At 44.9% G+C, this 22569-nt stretch overlaps 1 protein-coding gene across 2 annotated transcripts in view; it reads right to left on the reverse strand.

The window, feature by feature from the left end:
* The window catches only part of SLCO3A1 (solute carrier organic anion transporter family member 3A1), a 731052-nt gene that overhangs the window by 114609 nt on the left and 593874 nt on the right, over window positions 1–22569 (reverse strand). For both annotated transcript variants that reach the window (XM_086958095.1, XM_086958096.1), the window contains exon 5: window positions 13021–13185. In XM_086958095.1, coding sequence (XP_086814221.1) covers window positions 13021–13185 — 165 coding nt within the window. The remainder of the gene's footprint in view (window positions 1–13020; window positions 13186–22569) is intronic.

The following is a 22569-nucleotide window of genomic DNA, read 5'->3' on the forward strand; positions in this document are numbered from 1 at the left end:
ACTAGTTCAGGCTGACTGTGATGGAGTGCAGGCCAAGCACAAGACGAGCACAGGACCGAGTGTAGCTTGCTGGGACTTGTACCTTATATCCTTGATGTGAGGTTTGCGTGGTATTGCTTTCTGGGGCTTTGTTTTGCTCTGCATAGATTCCGATAAAGCTTTCACCGATGCAGTGCAGTTTTGTGTGGCTTGGCATCATTCGTTTGTTTGTTTTTATTACTTTAGCACAGTTACTTAAAACCATTGCTATAAAAGTCAGCATTAACACGTTTATCATATTAAAAGAAACAAAGCTAAAAAACAACTCTCCAGGCTTAATGACCATTACAATTGTAAAGGAAACAGTCTTATATTTGCCAAGGTAAACATATTACTTTGCTAGACCTAAAATAAAAAATAAATTTTGACATAAGATTCTAAACCGGGAGACAGAAAAAGTCTGTGATTAGTTTTTGGGGGGGAGGGGGTGGAAACACAGGGATCAAAGGAGGTAAAAAAAGATTGTCCAAAAGTCTCACATATTTTCCAGACCTTGCAAGTACTTGAATGTCTGTAGACGTAAAGCACAGGGCTGATGCCTCCCAGCATGTTCTGATGCCCCATTTTAAATACAAAGGTTTTAAGAGAGACCTTCTGGGGGCAGCCAGGGCGGGGCAACAGCACAAGAGATGCAGCCATGATTCGGAGTGGTAATTACACAGTCTGAAAGCCCCCCCCTCGCTTGTTGGAGCCCATCTGTTAAAGGCTTTTTGAACGCAGGCCTAAGAGTCGTATAAACATTATGTTCTTCCGTGCTGCTGCATTTAAGTTTTCCTGGAGATAAGGTTGCGATTTCCCAGGAAGGTAAGAATTGTTCAAAGGAAGCAAAATGGTAGATGCTTTTACAGCCTGAAGGTCCATACGATGGGAGATTAGTTTGACCTGCTTATTGATAAGTTTTTTCCAGACTGAGTATGGAATGGTGTCTGAAAGGAGAGATAAGTTGTCACTCTCTAGCACTGTTATGGCCTTTTCAATCTGAGCATTCCAGGGGTTACCAGGACTAGAAAGAGTTTCTTTTAGCTGGGATTTTAAGGTATTATCACCGGCTTTTAGTGACCTTATAAAATATTTCAGGGTGTCTGCCGCACAGTAGATTGATTGTCTTTGTAAGCCCAGCTCCAAACGTAGTCTTGCCCGCTGGATGAAACTTGGGAGATGGAAGATTTTTTTAAAGGTGGAAATTTGAGCGAGATCGAGACTAACAGAGCATGCACCGGGGAAGGCCTGATGCCCGTAGGTTAGGGCAGGAAGTAGAGTGGCTTTGGTCACCTTCAAAATGGGTTCAGCAGAGGGGCTGCTCAGGGACAGGTTCAATCGTGTCAGGGAGTATTTAATTGTTCCTGCTCTCTTCTTCAAGGCGGCTAGATGAGTTGCTGGTCTAGACGTCTCGTTTAACCAGACTCCCAGTTAGTTATATTTTAGGGTTGTTTTAATCCTGGCAGGCCCAATGTTCCACTTCAAGCTTTTCTTATTCTTGCATCTGCCAAATATCAGTACCTTGGTCTTTTCCTGGTTGATTTTAAGGGCGTTGACGGTGTTGTATATGTGGAGCATACTTAAGGCTCTTTGGAGACCCGATTTTGCTTGGTCCATTATTACAATGTCATCAGCATATTGTAATATGTGCAAAGACCTTTTTGCAGGGTCAAGTTTTGGCGGAAGAAGATTACTGTTCTCCAAGAATGTTCCAATGTCGGCTGTATAAAGATTGAACAAGAGAGGGGCAAGAACGCAGCCTTGCTTTAGCCCGTCTTCTGTAGCAATTTTTGAAGAGATAGTTTTTGGGCCAGTTTTAATTCGCATCCACGTGTTCTTATGCAGGGAGATGAGTGCTCCTAGAAGGCTCTGCGGAATCCCCCACTTGTTCAGTTTCCTCCATAAGATGTTTCGAGATACTTTATCAAAGGCCGCACTGTAGTCTATAAAGCAGCAGTAAAGTGGGAGATGGTTTTTTTGTGCTGCTTGTTGACTCAGAATGGCTAGGGTTGTGATATTGTCTATTGTGGAGGCCGATGCCCGAAACCCTGTTTGGTAATAGGGTATGATGTTATTTTCTGCGACCCATTTTTCAAGTGACCTTAGAAGACACCGGGCGTATGCCTTTGCCTCTGGATCTAGTAGGGCGATAACTCGGTAATTGGCCGGTCACGTGTGGTCTCCTTTCTTAAATATGGGGCACAGAATCGAGCCTAACCAGGAGTCAGGTAGCTGACATGACTTAAACACGTTGTTATATAGGGGGGTCAGACATTCCGCCCACTCTACCAGGGCACATTTAAAAACCCCAGCAGGCAAGCCGTTGGGCCCTGGGGCACCGTCGTTCTTCATGGCTCGCAGATATTTGGAGACCTCGGCTGTAGTGGTCAGCTCGTGAATTTCTGTATGGATGGAATAAGCACGGTCACTTAATTCAATCACCACGGGATCCGAGGCATCGTTGCGGTATAGCTGAGACACGTGCAGGGCCCAATCTTCTTCACGAACTGCGTTTCCTCTCATCTTATTCGTGGAACAGAGCTTGTTCATGTAACTCCAAAACTGGGACTGAATGTTGCCCTTTAACAAGGCAAATATTTTTAGCCATTCATTCTGATCTTTTAGTCTCTTGGCCTCCCATAAGAGTTTCTTGAAGGCCTTTCCCAGTGAGGCTAAGTTGTTGGCAGTATGTACAGTTCCAATCAGTTTATGCCGGCGCACAGCCCTCCTAAGAATCATTCTTTGGGAGGTAAATACTGGATCAAAGGTTTGCTTCGAGTGTGGCCCAGATGATCTATGATGAGCCACAGGACCCGCTAGGAGATCTTGTAATTTGACAATGGCATTGTCCCACCGGTGATGTAAATCAGTGGGCGCTTTGTTCCTGAAATTAGGAGTAGCGCCCTTAAGCCAAGTTCCTACCTTAGCAGAACCCGATGAATTCCATTTGATTCTTCTAGCCAGGGTATGGAGTTCGACCCGCGTTGAGTACCCCACTTCTGTTGTTTCAACGGCAACTGGCATTTGCAAGTGCAGTGTTACCGTTAGGGGTTTGTGGTCGCTCTCCGAGCGATAGGGAATTTCCATCGTAGCTTCAGTTCTGATGAAGCTCTTAGCTGTGCAGCGAGATTTTGCATCTCTTGGCGATGGTTCCGAAGAAGCTGTAAGTTGTGCAGTGAGGCTTTGCTTTGCGTCGCTTCGCAACAGATTTAATGGAGCCTTAAGTTAGGCAAGGAAGAGCTCCCTCTGATACAAGTCCAGATGCTAGAATCTGGGGTTGCACAATTTAGGAATCAGGAACTCGCATCAGCAGAGGCTAGCAGCAGGACTCAGGCAGGTTCAGTTGCAAGAGATCAGCTGGGCATTTGCAGGGAGGCCACTGAAGCTTGTTGTGTCCCTCTAGCTCACACAGGCAGTCGATCAACTGACCCTCTGAATCATTCTGGGTAGTCTGGGATGAAGATAGGCAGGTCCAATCTTCTCAGACAGCAAGGCATTTCTTCAAGCAGCATGGCAGTCCTCTGGCAGCCTGTCAGTCCTTTTTCTGTAACTTTCCCAGGTTCAGGATTTTATTGATGGGTGGGTTTTGAGGTCCACTTGTTAGACCTGGCTCCAGCCTTTATGTGGGGTGACTCTCTGTCCTACCCCTACATATAGTTCTTGAAGGTTAGGGCCATTTTCCTGTCAAGGCTCCAAACTTTCTGGGGTGACAAAAGGCAGGGCAGGCCTGATGTCATGTTCCTTTGTGTGTGCTGTAGGGAAGGCCCTATAAAGTGTAAGTGGGTTTTGCGTACAGTCCCTCCCCAGTCATCCCGACAAGATGGCCCATCATGTCCACAACAAAGCCTACTTAGTGTTACTGCCTGGAATTAATAAAGAAAAACAAACTGCAGAGCTATTCACAGTTGTGTGACCCAGGTCTCTGACAGAAAGCACAGGTGGTTGAGACAAAAAAAATGCCAACTTAATAAACAAGGCGTTTTCAGAATTCCACTCAAAACCAGACCTCATTATTAAAGAGAATTTAAAATTACAGTTCATTTGAGAGAAAACAGCATATCTCTATCTGCTCCCAACCAAACGTTAGCGCTTATTAAATGTAATAATGTAACCTAGTGTTAGTCAATGGGAGAGATATGCCTAACAAAAGTGCAAAAATGTCTGAAGACATTTTTCACTGCCAGTACATTTAAAACTTAAATACAATGCATCCTGCCCTTTGAGCTGTAAGGGCCTACCTTAGGAGTAACTTATAAGTATTAAAAAAAGAAGGTTTAAGACTGCCATAAGGTTTATTTTTGCAGGTTGAAATGGCAGTTTAAAACTGCACTACAGCATACAGTGGCAGGCCACGCCTGGGACTTGTTTCAGAGTGCTAGTCTATCGGGTGACACAATGGATAATTCAGGCCCACTAGTAGCATTTAACTTACAGGCTCTGGGTACTTGTAGTAGCATCAATTAAATTAAATGTGCTAATTAGGTGTAGGCCATGTTTACCAGGTTTGAAGGCGAGAGTACAAGTACTTTAACTTGGTTAGCAGTGGTCTGAAAGCCAACAAAATAAATTCAGCCAAACAAGAGAAATGAAGGCAAAAGGTTTTAGCAAACCATTTTGGGGAATACCACGCCAAAGATAACACATTTCAAATGTAGTTTTACTCAGTGGATTTTTAAAATATGTTATGATATCCATAATTTCCAACCCTGATGTGTATGGTCCTTGGCTATGTGGAGCACGGGTTAGGTACAGACCTGCCTGCACAAGCAGATAACGCCTACTTTACATGCAGTTTGTTTGTTTTCCCCCTTATGAAACGTGTCTGTCAAATGCAATTTGTCGCGAAATGGTGGATGAATAAACAGCTGCTCATATGATCGCAATCTACTTTTGATTCAGGAGTCACACGTTTTTTATTTGAATCCTTATGGACTGCAGTAAATTGCGTATAGAAAGAAGTGAACATATTGCTCCCCTCCTTTTTGGCATGGCAATCTCAAAACGTAATTCGCAGCACATAATTCTCAAGATGCTCCATAATTTAGATAAGAGGCATGATTGCTTGCTATTACAGAACTTTTAAATACTGCTGTTAAACTATGCACAATATTTTGAATTTGTTTTTTGCGTATTCCTGTATCTGCCTTAATTTATTTTGATGGTGTGATTTTAATCAATTATTACATGTGTATTCTAAGTATGGCTTTGATTATGTATGGTTTTGTCAATCTTTACAAAAATATAAAAATAATTCTTTTTTTTATCTTTGCTAGAATATCTGTCTGGGGTACTATGTTCTTTAATCCAAACATGACGTAAATTGTATTGATTTAATTTTTATTGCTCTTGACTCTTCTGAGAGTAAGTTTTTGAGATTTGCCAATTAATTATCTGGGCAAGTAATAACAGAAGAAAGTTTGAATTCACCTCTGAATGTGATTAACTATGTCTTGACATGGAGGAAGTTTGAGTACATAGGTATACATGCCTATGTTCTTTGCTGTCAAACTATGAGGCTGGTGAAGTTTGTACATGAACTTCCACCAATGTGTACCTCAAATCAAAGACAGATCTGCCCATCATCATGTGGGGGTTTTCTGGAATCTTCTTCCAAGGGCTTGCTGTGGTTATGGCACTCTTTCCTTGTACATTGCTATTCATTACAATATCAACAGCAGAGAAAGAGGTAGAGTGGCTCTATTACCATAAACAATATGTATCTCAATGTGCCAGATGTGCAGCTTAGTGCAATGGAGGAACCAACTGTAGCCAAGATTGTTTAACCAGAAGAAATTAAATTTGGTGTTTGGATAAAACTATTGAGTTGTAAATATCAGGAAGCAGAAATGTTAGAAAAAAATATTGTGATATATAAATATAGTTGATGTATTACTTTTATGTGTTCTGGTGTTTATGGAAATATTATTAATTTAATAAAATATAGCACAACATTCTAAGTGATTTCCATTGTTTTAATTACATTTTTAATAGTAATTTATAGTGGTGTAGCAGGTTGTTGGCATTGTAGGGGGATAGACTGGGAAGTGAATTAGGTAATAACTAATTATGAATTATTTGATAAATAGAATGTACTTAAATGATTGATATTTATGATCTATATTATGTAATACTGATTTATTTTTGTTATATGTTATTTGTGGGCTCTTAGGTTTGTGTGGTATAGGCTGGGAAGTTAATTAAGTAAAACAAGTGGCAAGCTGCTAGGTTTGTAGGGAACTTAATAAAGTAACAATTAATTAACAATTAATTATTAAATGTTAATTATTTAATTATTGTAAATTTGTGAATTATGGAATACTTTTTTTTATATTTTAGGTACGGTCTGCTAGTTTTGTAGGGGTATAGGGTGGGAAGTTAATTAATAATTAAATCACAATTATGTTTGAGTTAATAAATATTCAATAGCAATTATGTAAATTGATTACTTGTTTCTAGTATTTTCATACATATATATTATGTTATTCACTAATGTTTATATTAAGAATTTAATATTTGTTCTACATTCATTGGGTTACTCATATATGTAATAGGCTTGAAGTGAAGCACTTTCCCTATTCTTGCTCAGAGTGCAGTAGGAATAAATAAATGTACCCCTCCTGAGTCCAACACTTTCACTACTATGTGTGCTGTTTGTAGTGAAAATAGTAAATTTAACTCCTTCGAAGTCCAAAGCTTTCTGGACAATTCCCACTCTAAGATGTTTAGAGTGGGAATAGTCAATTTCCCCCCAATGAAATTAAATGCTTTCCCTTCTGGTCTGTTGCTTGGGGTAAGAATAGTACATGTAAGTCCTCCGAAGTTCAAAACTATCCCTACTGTTGTTTAGACTGGAGTGGGAATAGTAAATGTAGCCCCTGAAGTCCAATGCTTTCCCTACTGTTGCAATAACTAGAATATAAATAGTAAATCTAACTCCTCCAATGTCTTACTGTTGCATACCTAGAGTGAGAATAATATATTTAATATTATTATTATTAGAGTCCAATACTTTTCATGTTATTGGTTAAACAGATTTTATAGCATTAATGCTTTAATTTTTTATATTTTATATTGTTTTTTAGGTTTATTAATTTACTTAATGTTAATTGATTTTTGGTAAATGTGTGGTTTAGGGATGACATGTTTTATTATTTAATTTAATTTCTACAATAATTAGTATATTTTTTCTAATTCATTTGCTTATATTTTATGGTTTTATTATGTATGTATTTTAGTAGTAAAGGTAAATATTTTCGTATATAAATGTAAAGTATTGTAGATTAAATAAATTCCGCTAATATTTAATACTAAACATCTGTATTTACTTATATAAACACACAAACACATATGCATTTGTTGGTGTTTGTATAAATCATTTTTTATATGTATATACATAATATATATGGCATAATATAATTAAATTATATTAAGCTTTTTAATATTTTTTATGTATTGCTATGAATATATATTTATATTCATAGTAATACATTTAAAATACTAAAAAACTTAATAGAAAGTAAAATAAATATGTATTTATATAAACACAAACACATATATGAATATATATGAGCTTGTGGTTTATGTAAGTATATATTATATTAAATACCAGTGGAATTTAATTAATTTTAATTATATTACTTTAAAATCTAGTTATATTAAACAAATCGATATTTTTGTATATTTTTTGTTAGTGTAAACAATATTTTTTCTGATATTTTAGTACTTATCATCATAAATAAAGGAGCACGATATTGGGCTAAATGTTTCTGAAATGGGCCTACTCAGTGAGTCAAGTCATTTAAATTTGAGCCTTCCCATGCAGGGCCTGACATCCTAAAGTCAGGAACCGCCCCAACTTCCCAGTGCATTGTTAAGAAGGCCCTTCTTCAAGACAAGACTGATGGACAATACAATTTGGGAATGATTGCTCGTATACAGCTGGGTTCAGTTGGAAGCCTTAAGATCTAAGTGCTTTAAGGGAAAACCAGTACATCACTGCAGTATTCATTCTGTATACAAGTTGAAATCAAATGATGTGCTTTTTTTATTGGGTGATGTGAAGTGCTCTGTTAGTGCCACAGCACAACATAAAATAAATTAAACATTAATGAAAAAAGTATGCTTCCGCCACGGTCTGGCAGGACCCTGCCCTGGTTAGGAGAAGTCACTCTGGCCCTAGTCTGTAGCCCTGGCCAAGTGGGATAGTTCCCTGGCACCAGTGTAGGCTTCTTGGACCTTTCACCGTGGCTTACTCTAGTGGAATGCACCCTGTCCTTGCCTGAGACTGTCAGCTCACTCATTCAGCTAAGTGGTGCTATCTGCCTTCATGGAACCTAGGTATGGGTTTTTGATGTGGTTTAAGCCCCTGCATCATTTGGGCCTATGCCAGAAACAACACACCAGTGGTGTACTTTCATACAAGTACCAAACTCCACAGAGTTAGAGTTGCCTCCCAATCCTGGTTATGGAAGAGACGCCAGCAACAGTGAACACAAGTAGTCGTGGGACACCACAGACAGTGGCATGTAGCCAGACATCCTAAGGTATCAACCCAAGGACCCACTGGGTGCTTGTCCTCCCCATGAGAGCGCAGCCAGGCATGCCAGTTGTGTAGCTCTGTGCCATGACTTGGGGTCCTGAAAACAACAAGTGGGATCTGATTTTGAGGTACAAAGGAAGCAAAACCACTTCTGATTGCTCCAGCCATGTCACGGAAGACCCCATCGCACCAACATTTAGGGAACCTTATGACAGGCAACTTTCACCACGATCACCAACCTGTAGGTTCGGGAGCAGTAGGAGAAAAGCAGTGCTACATGTCTACGGCCCAAATGGCAAGACAGCTTGGTTCCTCATCATGCTTCCCCTCTTGCAGGGGAACTTAACAGTTCATAAAAGTTTAAGGTGCTCTAACCGAGAGCTCCACCCCACTGCACCAGGAAGGTAAGCAGGAACTTCAGTAGCAGAGGCAGAGAGCTCTTTCACTGGTCCTCCTGGGCAGGCATGAGGATGTCAAGGCACAAGACTCTTCAAACCACTGCTGAGCCATATGGGACGGAGCAACTAGGTATCTAATAAAAAAGGGGGGTTCGCTCTATGTGATCATTTCTCCTCTGCACCCGTCATATCCCATGGGAGGCAAAGACCAATCCTTGCACTTCCAGAGTTATGCCTAGTTTACAGCCCCAAGCTGTGCTGATGGGCCAAGACCCTTTCCCTGTGGAGGTACCACTAACAAACTACTGGGATCCCCCACCTCCGTGGAGAAGTGTGGCTCACTGGTTAGAGCAGGCAGACCCTGAAGCAGAGGTCAGACCCGGGACCAGGGTTCAATTCCCGACGCGGCAGGGTCTTGAGCTCAAATGTCCATGGACTCGATAATTCTCGCTTCGGTGCCTGACCTAATCATGGGTTCACACTCTGCAACTCTGGGCATTAAGCTTGCTTAATCTCCACAACGGCCCACCCGCGGCGGGATGCCTGGCTTTCACCTTGGGGATGCCCTGTAGGGGCTATCTCACAGGGAAAAACCAGGATGGGTTCCCAAGGCAAGCGCGGAGATACCCCTTCGGGGGTCGATTCTGGCGCTATATAAGAAACATAATAATAATAATAATAACTGCAGCACCCAGTGTAGAACAAGCACCCCAAGGCTCCTGGCACATGGGTATCAGCAGTTTTTCCGATAAAGTAACCTGTCCTCCTCCAACTGCTAAACAGTTACAGACACTTCCGCCAACCAACAAATAAGGGAAGGACAGGCCGTGGACTTGAGTTCCATCTGTGAGGCAGCCAAGGTCAGGCATACAAGATCCCTTGAACTGTTCCATCATCTATGATTCATCTACAAGTTCAACTAAGGAAACCCACTTTTGCTTCCTCCAGACAGTCATTTGATCATACTCTCAGCTGTCTGCCAGGGCCAATCTAAAGATCTCTTAGAACCATTCACTCAGTAGTAGTGATAGGTGGTGTGTACAAGGACAGGGACTAACTCAACACAAGCTTATGACCCACACTCACTGGGAATGCCTTGTTCTCTGGAAATAAATACAATCCACAATCCCTTTCATGAATGGGGTTCAGCAGGTTATCCATTCTAGTCAGTGAAGAGTAGACCCATACTGATCCATTCAGAGTAGCAAGTGTGTAGTCCGGACATGTAAGTGCATCACAGACCTGTTATTGTTCTGCACTCTACCATCTGACACAGCTGATCTTAGGAGTAGCTCTGAAACAAGTCTAGGAGAATACGGCCAAAACCCTGCAGTCAAAAAACATAGCACTAAAAACAATTTGAAGGGCCCTCCATGTTTTTTCAACTTCCCCCTCTCTGTCCATTTCCTTGTGGCACGCCCTAGCCTTTTACTCGCCCTCTGCTCTCTAATACCTCAGAGCCAGGTTTGAATTCTGTCATTCTTCTAGATAGTTGAGATCCACCAACAAATTGTTTGCAGAGTACCCCAGAATTTGGCGCACAAGAGAGGGAGGAATCAATCAATCAATCAATCAAAAACATTTGTAGAGCGCGCTACGTACCCGTGAGGGTGTCAAGGCGCTGAGGGGAGGAGGTGCTGCTACTGCTCGAAGAGCCAGGTCTTTAGGAGTCGTCTGAAGGTGAGCAGGTCTTGGGTCTGCCGCAGCTCGGTCGGGAGGGTGTTCCAGGTCTTGGCGGCGAGGAAGGAGAAGGAACTGCCACCGTAGGTTATTCGTTGGATACGGGGGACGGCGGCGAGCACGATGCTGGCGGAGCAGAGCTGGCGGGTGGGGGTGTAGAAGCTGAGTCTGCTGTTCAGGTAGGCTGGTCCGGTGTTGTGGAGAGCTTTGTGTGCGTGGGTGAGGAGCTTGAAGATGATCCTCTTGTTGACAGGGAGCCAGTGCAGGTTTCTCAGGCGGGGGGTGATGTGGCTGTGACGTGGGGTGTCGCGGATCAGGCTGGCGAAGGCGTTTTGGATGAGCTGTAGTCGTTGTAGGTGCTTGGCTGGGATTCCCGCGTAGGGTGCGTTGCCGTAGTCCAGCCTGCTGCTGACTAGGGCTTGGGTCACCGTTCTTCTGGTATCGGTCGGGATCCACTTGTAGATCCTACGGAGCATGGGGAGGGCGTTGTAGCAGGAGGAGGAGATGGCGTTGACCTGCTTCGACATGGAGAGAGAGGAGTTGAGGATGAATCCTAGGTTAAGTGAGTGGTCCGTGGGTGTTGGTGCTGTTCCCAGTGTGGTCGGCCACCAGGAGTCATCCCAGGCAGAAAAGGTAGGGCCAAGGATGATGACCTCCGTCTTGTCCGAGTTCAGGAAGGCCCTTAATGTATCTCGAATCAGTAGCCTGGACTAAGCTTTCTCTGGAGGTGCTAATCCTCTGTTGCTCACCTTCCGAATTATGCTGTCTTGTTCCAGGACACTCCTTGAAGTAACTGTGCATGCGCCAAATTGCTATCATCATCTCTGCCATGATTTGTGTACCGAGCGGACTGAGTTGCTGGTGCGCTCTTCACTTTATTGTGTTTCAGAGGTTTGGGACAAAGAAGCACTCATTGCTGATATGTTACGGCACTGCAGGCATGTCATTGATATCCTTGTGTGTGTGTTTGTGCATTTTTATCAGCAAGTTGGGTACAGCTCTAGAAAGCTGGGCGGTAAACTCTGCTACGCAGTGGTTGGCAGTGTTTTTGCCAAACTCCGCGTCTGGAGTGGGCAAACTCCGTGAACCCCACCGGTGTGGTGGAGTTTACCACCCAACCCTAAACATAACTCAGTTAGCATGGCAACTTTCAAAATATATTGTGAATGAATTGATGGTGTAGTTCTTGTGAAATAACGAGGCATACCCAAAGCAGTGGCATACACAGGACATGCGTCCTGGCTTTAGTTCTTCTGCAGGAGAACATCTGGCAATTGTGCATAGTACTCACCTCTGCAACAAAATTGCATCATGCCAAAAATTAGCTGGACAGTATAAATACAGCAGTCTGACATTATCCACTCATGCAGAATTTTAAATACAGCACTAGTAGATAATGTACGATAAAGATATAGTAGGTGGTACTAACCTTACATGAGGTAGCAAGCGTCATTTCCCAAAGGGTCACCTTTCTTCTCAGGTTTTACCAATCTGAACCCGAATCTACAAAGCCCGTCAGGTAACTTTAGGGTGACTAGGAAGGCATTTACTGATACTTGTAGGACTAATAGAGGTGTCCTAGATTATACATTTACAGCTCTAGGCCATATGCATGATGTTCCACGTAACCACCTACAGGAAGAACTCTGACACTCTTCCAACCATTACTAAGCCTTTTGACATCTATTTAATAAATGTGCCAAACTCTTGAAAGTGCTTATGAATCCTCTGACTCAAGAATCAACAAAGTGACCCATTGGCTGAGATATGTTCACGTCTGTCCATTGAATAAATCAATGATCATTCAAAGGGAAGAAAAACAGAGGAAGCCCAAATTCTCTTTTGCCCACAGTCAGATCTTAAACCAACGCATGTGGTTGAGAATATGTTTCAAAATTGAACAATTCAAACTGTCTTTTTACTTAAATTCAACATAGACTGGCGTGGTGACTAAAGAATGTTGACTGCGGTCAATTGTGATTAATTGCCCATCAGTCTAGGGTATCTGTGCACCCCACTCTCAAGAGCTCTGAGGCAGCGGCTAGGAGACATGATTATTATTATATATTTTTTTTTAATTATAAATGTTTACTAATTTAGTTAGTATACCCCTTTATTTTTACTTTTTTTATGTGGAATTGCATACTGTTGACCTCTCGGTGTTTCTCTCTCTTCAATTCTGCTGTCAAGGTTTCAGTTTATATTGTCCACTGACCTATTTAATCTGTCAGTTTGAATAATGTGCATAATAGGTGATGCATTGAACATAAGTACGCCAGGCTAATTATGGCTACCTTTCTTAATTTGCTACTACACACCACAAGGGAATTAAATAACATTTCTCTTTTTAGACACAAAAAATAAACAAGAAATATCTTCGCTTACCTAGAAGTTGATTGGCAGACGACGTTGTGAGGTTAAACTGCTGTTCAAGATATTTCCCCAAAAATGCAGCAAAACCTGCCACCACCGCAATCTCCATGCATGCAGCAAGAACTATGCATGTGAACACAGGGTTTGAGAGCAAATGTTTTGTGACCTTTGGAATAACTGAAAAAAAGTCATAAACAAAAGTTGTTATTTACAGAGCTGCCTCTTACCCCCCCCCCCCTATAAACAAGCTTTTTTTTTACAACTTTTAATGCCAATAACCTTTCTTCAGAGACAGAAAATTAGAAAAAATAAGCTGTTATAGTAGAACATTATTACATTGTCTATGACAATGAAATGGCTCAACTCGTTGCCTATGATTAAGCTTGAAGTTTCAGTCTTACGTTATTCTGTCAAACAGTACATTCATCAAAACATTTATTGCACAATTTATCATCATTTTAAGCAATTTGTTCTATCAGGCGTGACTGCTGGCAGTATAATACAGAGAACCTCCACGGAAAAATTACTGTCGAGACGTTTTATACATTACAATGCATATTGACACCAACATAACAAATCACACCACCAACTGATATATCGACTTGGAGTCCTGCCATACTGTTCTTAGCTCTGAAGACCTAAGGACTGAAAAATAAAGTAGCATTGTATTATTATAACCCTTAACACAGGGATCACAGGCACATCCCTTCCTTTCCTCCACCTTGTGCAGCTCACCTACATAGGTGATGTTGGACCATTCAAGATTGGCCCATAAAAGACCACTCGGCAAGACTGTTCCAAAGACTTTTTCGATATCATACCAAGACTACAAAGAAGGTGGAAAGAATGTCACCACGAAGAGATATTGAAAGACCATAGAGCAAACCTGATAGTCAGCATAAAAACGGACATTAGCAGAATGGAGTGCCTACACTTTACACCTACTGATACAAAAGTCAAGGAACCTTCGTCACAGAACTCACATCACATACAAGTATGGAGCTTCCTTATAGACACAGGTGATGCATATGTGCCCATTTCTTGTGACAATTCTCCTCAGAAGGGACTACAAGTTGTAGAAAGAATAGCATTAATTGATAAATATTATTTCGCATGGAAGCAATCCCATTCAAAGCAGACCCCCATCTCTTGTCATACTCGGCAATAAATACGTATTCAGCATTGCACTGCCAGTACTAAGTAGACATACATGACACAAGATAAGGCTAGCATTTCAGTGGTCTTGTCTTGTGTGGTGAATTTAGGGAGCACTGATTGATCATCCTCCCTTAGCAGAGGCATATCTGTGCTGGACTCTAGTGGACTTCAGAGGCACATCGGCCAAATGGGAGGAGGGGGAGGGGGATGGTCCACTCCTCTATTTCTGGCTCACCCAATAGGCACAAAAAGATTGTGCAGGTTAAAGACATGTTAAGGCTGCCCCAGTCCCTATCTTTCATGCATGCGGTGGTAAGGATACATAGGTATTTATACATAAATGTGTCCCCTCCTGAGGTGCAATACTTATTTATATTGCACACCAAACAACTTATGCCACCACCTTTGTACTTACATTTTTTCCCGCTGTTTTCAAACTCTAATATCCATGACATTATTGCATTTTCGAAATATGCCGCAATTCGTGTTTTACAATGTGTATTAATTAGTGTCCAATAATATCATGAGTTGTGCATATTTGTATACACACACTTTGGGGCAGATTTATGATGCCCTGGCGCCTCTTTGCGTCGCAATTGCGTCACTTTATTTGACGCAACGGCGGCGCAAACAATGCGCCCTATGTACAACGTGACGCATCTAGGAGATGCGTCACGTTGTAAAGCCCTGCGCCATAAGGAGGCGTTCCTGCGCAGGGGGGGCGTTCCTGCGCAGGAACGCCTCCTGAAAGTGGCTGAGATGAGATTTCACTCAGTCACTTTCAGGCCAATGCTGCATCAAAACCCTGCGCCTGCTTGAAGCAGGCGTAGGTCTTGACGCAGCATTGTGAAGATGGGGCACCCCAAGCCTTGCTAGAGCTGCGTTGCGCTTGCGACGCAACTCCAGCAATGCTCCACCTTTCCGGCACAGATGCGTCACGCATCTGTGCCGTTTTTGCACCATGGTGCGCCGCATTATAAATGCGGCGCACCATGGGTGGCGGAGCTGTGGCGCACTGTGGCGCACATTAACTGGGATTCGCCAGTTAACATAAATCTGCCCCTTTGTACTTATAGTCGTTGCTAATGAGAAACAAGGCTAGCAGTAAAAGAGGGGCAGTTACTGCCAGCCTAGCTTTTCGTAAGCAACGACTATAAGTACTTGGGGGCAGATTTATGATAACTGGTGCATCCCCAGGGATGCGCCAGTTATTTTGCGCTGCTTCTCCGCCACCCATGGTGCGCCGCATTTACAATGCGGCGCAGCATGGGGCAAAAAAGGCACAGATGCGTGACGCATCTGTGCCGTAAAGGTGGCGCATTGCTGGAGTTGCGTCGCAAGCGCGACGCAGCTCCAGCAAGGCTCGGGGGTGCCCTATCTGTCCAATGCTGCATCAAGCCTTACGCCTGCTTCAAGCAGGCGCAGGGTTTTGACGCAGCATTGGCCTGAAAGTGACTGAGTGAAATCTTATAGATTTCACTCAGCCACTTTTGCAAGGCGCACCTGCCCCGGAACGCCCACCCTGCGCCGGAACGCCCACAAGTGGAGCAGGGCTTTACAACGTGACGCATCTGCCTAGATGCGTCACATTGTAAATGGGTCATAGGGATGCGCCTTGTTTACGCCGCAGTTGTGTGACGCAAACGTGGCGCATTACCATCATAAATCTGCCCCAAAGTGTGTGTTTACGCACTCCTTGCAGGTTTTCAAAACGGATAAATAAAAGGCATTGTCATTTACAATGTCAATAGTGCAAACTCTTGCAAATGTGAAGACCTATTGCATTGCAATTGCTTGTTGTTCTTTGTCCATGGGTAGAATATTTTTGACCATGTAGAAACTCCTTCTCGTAGTCCACCATCAATTCTGTGGATGTTGCCTGCCATCCCCGCCATGAGCATTGATTTATTCCTACTTTTGGCAGGAGCAAATATAGGACTATTCTCAGGGCAGAAAACTACCTGCTGCAGATGTTTGACTCTTGCTCGTCATGTTTTCGTGGCAGAGCCATCCTGAAATGCGCGAAATTCCATGCCTGAGAGAAAACTTTCTCTGCGAGTAAACTACACCCTCTAACAAGAGCAAAATACCATCACTTCGAAGTTAGACTGTTAGGAGCTGGGTTTTGCACATGTAAATGGCTGTTTCAAGGACCAACATTTCACGTAGATGCCCAATTACATTTGAAAACAGTGCCTGGAGTGTTATACGCGCGTGCAATTACATAAAATCATTCTGTTTTCATTTGATACTGAATCGAGGTCAGGGTGGAAAGCGCATTAAGGAACGAACATTTCCCTGAAAGATGAACTCGGCTTTCAGATCTGCAGGGCTGTAGTCCCAGCGAGGCTTCGGCGACCTGAGTGTAATCAATGCACATGGAAAGGCCCAGAACGTCTGCGGAGGCACATCACACACTACACAAATTAGGCTCCGGGGTGCACTCTACGGCAGAAGCATCAATAATGAACCGCAGACCTATTTTGCATTCTCCTTCTGCTAATTTCAACGGCTATTTTTTCTAATAAAAATTGAATTCCTTGAAGGCCCTTTCTTTGATATCTTCAAAAAGGCAGCAGGTGGCTTAGATGATTGGACAAGGGAACTAATGAGAACACATCAAGCTTGTGTTACATTGTTTTGTTTCTGAAATTAATACCGTGAAGGAGTATGCAGCGTACTCATTAAAAGCAACTGCGCCCTTAGGAGCCGTGAATGTTCATACACTAGTGACTCAAATGAATTAAACACCGATTTACTTCTAGGACCGAATGGCTTGCAATAATCTGGACAACGGCCAATTATACCTATGCCATAAACCTATACCGATTTGTGCAGAATGGAAACCTTATAATTAAATAGCGGAATGTCAACTGCAGGGAAATAGGAACATCAAGAAGAAAGCAGGCCCGCCTCTGAGAACAACAGCGTCAGCACGGCCACGTCGTCCATATTCAGAGCGTGCAGAGCAAATTTATTAAGCAAACATAGTATTCCACCTGCATCCCGCTCAAGATAATTTCAAAGGTTATGTCATTATCACATTTAATTCTGATCGAACCTTGTGAGCAGCCACGTGGTGGAGAGCAGTGTGATCACTGGCAGGGCAGCCTGTTTTGTCGCAGGCTAATTGTAGTGTTCACTGAGGCAGAACATGCGGTATCTGATCCATTAGCCAAATGTCCCTTTGTAAGGTAAGGACTCTTGAACTGGAGCATAAGACATCGACATCGAAAAGAGACTGTGCTGACCTACAGCTTGGCATCATACTTTAGAAACATTTCATCACTTTGGAAGTGCTTCACTTTATTTAAAAAAGCGCTAACGCTCTGATGTATGTAAAGCGCTAAAAAAGCCAACACATTTTGGTCCTTGATTTAGCTTTTGGCGGATAGCCTACGTCGTCACAAACGTGACAGATATGTGTCTGCCTTACTGCAAGTGCATTATATGCTGGCCTTTTTAATAAACTCGATGGGATGCTCATCATGTTTATGATGGAATAACTCGTCCCCAAACTCTAAATCAGGCTTTTAGTATGGGGACTTATATGGCTGCTCATGAAACTCATTTTAGTTGTCCATGCTATTTTACAAAGTCAGATGCATCTACTGCAGAAAAGCTGGATACAATTTTTGTTAAATTTGATAACACTGCCACCATGCACATCCTATCGGTACTGGGCACACGGATAGGTTAGACAGAGCCGATCGCTCCACAAGCCGCGTGGCTCCTCCTGAGTGCACCGGTGTCCCCCTGCTGCTGACGCCTGAGCCCCTTGGTTGTGTTTCTCTGCTTTTTGTCTGTTTGGACCGTCTGCCCCTGTTTTTGCCCGTTTGTTCTGTGCCTCTCTGCCGCCTGTTTCCTGCCGTTTTCCCCACTCCCCGCTCCCTGCCGCTGTTCCCTGCAGCCCAGCCCCCCTTCTTTTTTTCTGTACCCCGTTCCTCATCCTCCTATTCGCCACCCCGCTCCCGCCTCCCAGTTGCTCCTCCCTCCCACTGGATACTTAGGCGGAGGACACGCGACGGTGAGCTGTGACCTGAACTGACCTCGTCAGAGCCGGTCGCTCCACCCGCCGCGTGGCTCCTCCTGAGTGCACCGGTGGCCCCCTGCTGCTGAGGCCTGCTCGCCGCTGCCCCCTGGGCACAGGTGCCCCTTGGTTGTGTTTCTCTGCTTTTTGTCTGTTTGGACCGTCTGCCCCTGTTTTTGCCCGTTTGTTCTGTGCCTCTCTGCTGCTTGTTTCCCACCGTTTTCCCCGCTCCCTGCTGCTGCTCCCCCGCGGTCCAGCCCCCCTACTTTTTTTCTGTACCCCCGTCCCTCGTCCTCCTATTCGCAGAGTTCGCGTTCGCGCAGCGTTCACGTGCAGCGGGTGCACCGATTGTGCGCCGAAGGCAAGCCCGTCTGCGCCCGTCCGCGCCTGGACCGTGCCAGCGCCAGAACCCCTGGTCCCCGTCGTCGCCAGCCCACATGACGGACCTACCACGCCGCCACCCTCAACGCACTCAAACCCGACCGAAACCCCGCCTGCTACTGAGCCACCCCGAAACGCACCCACGGGCCCTTCACCTGCCAAGCCTGCAAATTCACCTGCTTCCGGACCTGCACTGCACCCGCCAAGCCAAGCACCAGCAACAACCACCTCAAGTGCATCCTGCTCAACACCCGCTCCGTCCACAGACACGCCGTCGAACTCTGGAACCTGCTCAACACAACATCACCAGACGTCGCCTTCCTCACGGAAACCTGGATGAACGCCTCCTCAGCGCCCGACATCGCCATCGCCATCCCGGACAGATACAAGATCACCCGGAGGGACTGCGTCAACCAGTCTGGAGGACACCTTCACCGCCGCCGAACACCTTCACTTCCAGATACACACCGACCCCAAGATCACACTCAGAGGCACCCTCATCTACAGACCCCCGGGACCACACACACAATTCAGCGAAGACATCGCAGACTTCATCAGCCCGCATGCCCTCCCCTCCGCTGACTACATCCTCCTAGGGGACCTCAACTTCCACCTGGAGAACAAGGACAGCAACACCACCACCCTGCTGGACAACCTCGCCAACCTCGGACTCAAGCAACTGGTGAACACCCCCAGCCACTACGCCGGCCACACGCTTGACCCAGTCTTCTCCTCCAGCAAGAACATCTCTTTCAGCCACTCCACCGGACTTCATTGAACTGACCACAGCTGCGTACACTTCAGCTTCAGAAGAACCACGAACCACCACCACCCGCAACAGGTTCCTCGCAGGAGCTGGAACAAGATCCCCGCCGACCAGCTCACCACCTCCCTCAGCCAGAAACCTTCCGCCAGCACAACGACCCCAACGAAGCAGCCCGAAACCTCACACAGTGGATCACCAACTGCGCAGACGACCTCGCACAACTGAAGACCCCTCCCAGCAGACCCGGCAGCAAGAAAGCCTCCTGGCTCACCGACGAACTTAAGAACTCCAAGAAGAACTGCCGCACCCTCGAGAAAGCCTGGTGCAACGACCAGACCACAGTCAACATGACTGCCCTCAGGCACGCCACCCGCAAACACCACCAGCTGATCCGCACCACCAAGAAGACAGCATTCAAAGAACGACTGGACAACAACGCCCACAACAGCAAGGAACTCTTCAGCATCATCAAAGAGCTCTCCAACCCCAGCGCCAGAAACAACATAACTCCCTCGCAGGACCTCTGCAACTCACTCGCCTCGTTCTTCCACTGCAAGATAGCCACAATACACAACAGCTTCAACGCACAGACCACGCACCCAAACACTGAACCAACGCCCCCCCACCACCACCCTCTGCGCCTGGACCCCGGTCAGCACCGAAGACACCACCCGCACGATGTACACCATCCACTCCGGATCCCCAACCGTCCACTGCCCCCACCACGTCTTCAACAAGGCCGACTCCATCATCGCACCCCAACTCCGGGACATCATCAACACCTCGTTCAACACCGCCACCTTCCCGAAGAGCTGGAAGCACACCGAGCTCAGCGTTCTCCTGAAGAAAGCAACAGCGGACCCCACCGACCTCAAGAACTTCCGCCCCATCTCGCTCCTCCCTTTTCCTGCCAAAGTCATCGAGAAGACCGTCAACAGACAGCTTGCCGCCTTCCTCGAGACGATCGGATCCCTCGACCACTCGCAGTCCGGTTTCCGAGCCAACCACAGCACCGAGACTACCCTCATCGCAGCCACTGACGACATCAGATCCCTGCTCGACAACGGGGAAACAGCGGCCCTCATCCTCCTGGACCTCTCCACAGCGTTAGACTCTGTCTGCCACCGCACCCTAGTGCAGCGCCTCAGCAACATCGGAATCCAAGAGAAGGCACTGGAGTGGATCATCTCGTTCCTCGCCGAAAGAACCCAGTGAGTCTGCCTCCCCCCGTTCTGATCCGAGGCCACCGAAGTCATCTGCCGCGTACCACAAGGATCGTCACTCAGCCCCACCCTCTTCAACGTCCACATGAGCCCCCTCGCAGCCATCGCATGCCAACACAACCTCAACATCATCTCCTACGCCGACGACACCCAGCTGATCCTCTCCCTCACAAACGACCTCCCCACCGCCAGAACCAGCCTACAGGAAGGGATGAAAGACATCGCCGAGTGGATGAAGAACAGCTGCCTGAAACTGAACTCAGACAAGATGGAGGTCCTCATCCTGGGATCATCGCCCTCCGCCTGGGACGATTCCTGGTGGCCCCCCGCCCTGGGCACCACTCCCAAGCCAACGGACCACGCACGCAACCTGGGCTTCATCCTGGATTACTCCCTCTCGATGACCAGACAAGTCAACGCCGTCTCATCATCATGCTTCAACACCCTGCGCATGCTCCGAAAGATCTTCCGATGGATCCCCACCGAAACCAGGAAGACGGTCACCCAGGCACTCGTCACCAGTCGACTGGACTATGGAAACACCCTCTACGCCGGAACCACAGCCAAACTTCAGAAAAGACTCCAACGCATCCAGAACGCCTCCGCACCACTCGTCCTGGACATCCCCCGACACAGCCACATCTCCGGCCACCTGAGAAACCTGCACTGGCTCCCCATCAGCAAGAGGATCACGTTCAGACTCCTCGCCCACGCACAAAAGGCTCTCCACGACCGGGGCCCCAAGTACCTCAACAACCGCCTGACCTTCTACACGCCCACCCGCCAGCTACGATCGACCAGCCATGCCCTCGCCGCCGTTCCATGCATCCGCAGAACCATCGCCGGAGGAAGATCCTTCTCCTACCTGGCTGCCAAGACATGGAACTCCCTCCCCATCCACCTTCGGCTAACCCAGGACCACCTCTCCTTCAGGAAGCAACTCAAGACCTGGCTTTTCGAGCAGTAACGTACCCCTCTCCCCCAGCGCCTTGAGACCCTTCCGGGTGAGTAGGGCGCTATACAAATGCTATGATTGATTGATTGATTGATTAATGCAATCAGGTAATTCGTAAGAGAGTCGACTGAGGAGATCAGATTCTCAGCTTACCAACAACATCTTCTATCCAATACAAGTGGGCTTGAAAATTTGTATATACCTTAAGTCAAGTCGAGTCAATTTTTACTGTTATAAGTCAATAAAATTCGTCACAATGTTTCAAAATACTACATTTTATAAAAGGGAAACTATTAAAATTCAATAATTGGTGTGTTTTTGCTAATCTTCCAAAAGAATTTCATTTCCACTTCAATTATTGGTTTCATTGCATAATATTTGACAATCAACACATTAAATATAAAATCATACTGTAGTGGACAAGTATTTATGTTTGTGTTGCATTACAATCTATGCTTTAACTACAAGTGCCATTAAAGTACCATTGTGCATATGCATAAAATTGTGTATATACCTTCAAATGTTTGACACCACAGGTCTTACCTCGGTTCCCTGATCTGTCTCTAAGAAGAATTGGCAATAAACAACCTAGGCAATCATAAGTAAAACATTTTTTTAAAAGAACACAAAATTGTTAAAAGACAAAAAGCTACCCGTAAATTCAAATTTCTGATTTTTATTGACATATATATTAAAAAGAGATGCAGGAAGTACAAGAATGGCATTTACATAAAAAATTATTCAATCATAAAAAGGAAGTGGCAGATTAGTTCTTTTGAGAACTAATCTGCCACTTCCTTTTTATGATTTAACTGTTTGATTGGTTAATAATTGTATGTATGTATTGTATCTTTTATTATAAAATATAATTTTATGTACAGTGATTAAATATTCCTTTGAATAATTTTTTATGTAAATGCCATTCTTGTACTTCCTGCATCTCTTTTTAATATATATGTTAATAAAAATCAGAAATTTGAATTTACTGGTAGCTTTTTGTCTTTTAACAATTTTGTGTTCTTTTAAAAAAATGTTTTACTTATGATTG

The sequence above is a fragment of the Lissotriton vulgaris genome, chromosome 2_1 (genome assembly GCF_964263255.1).
Source record: "Lissotriton vulgaris chromosome 2_1, aLisVul1.2, whole genome shotgun sequence".
NCBI classification, from domain to species: Eukaryota; Metazoa; Chordata; class Amphibia; order Caudata; family Salamandridae; genus Lissotriton; species Lissotriton vulgaris.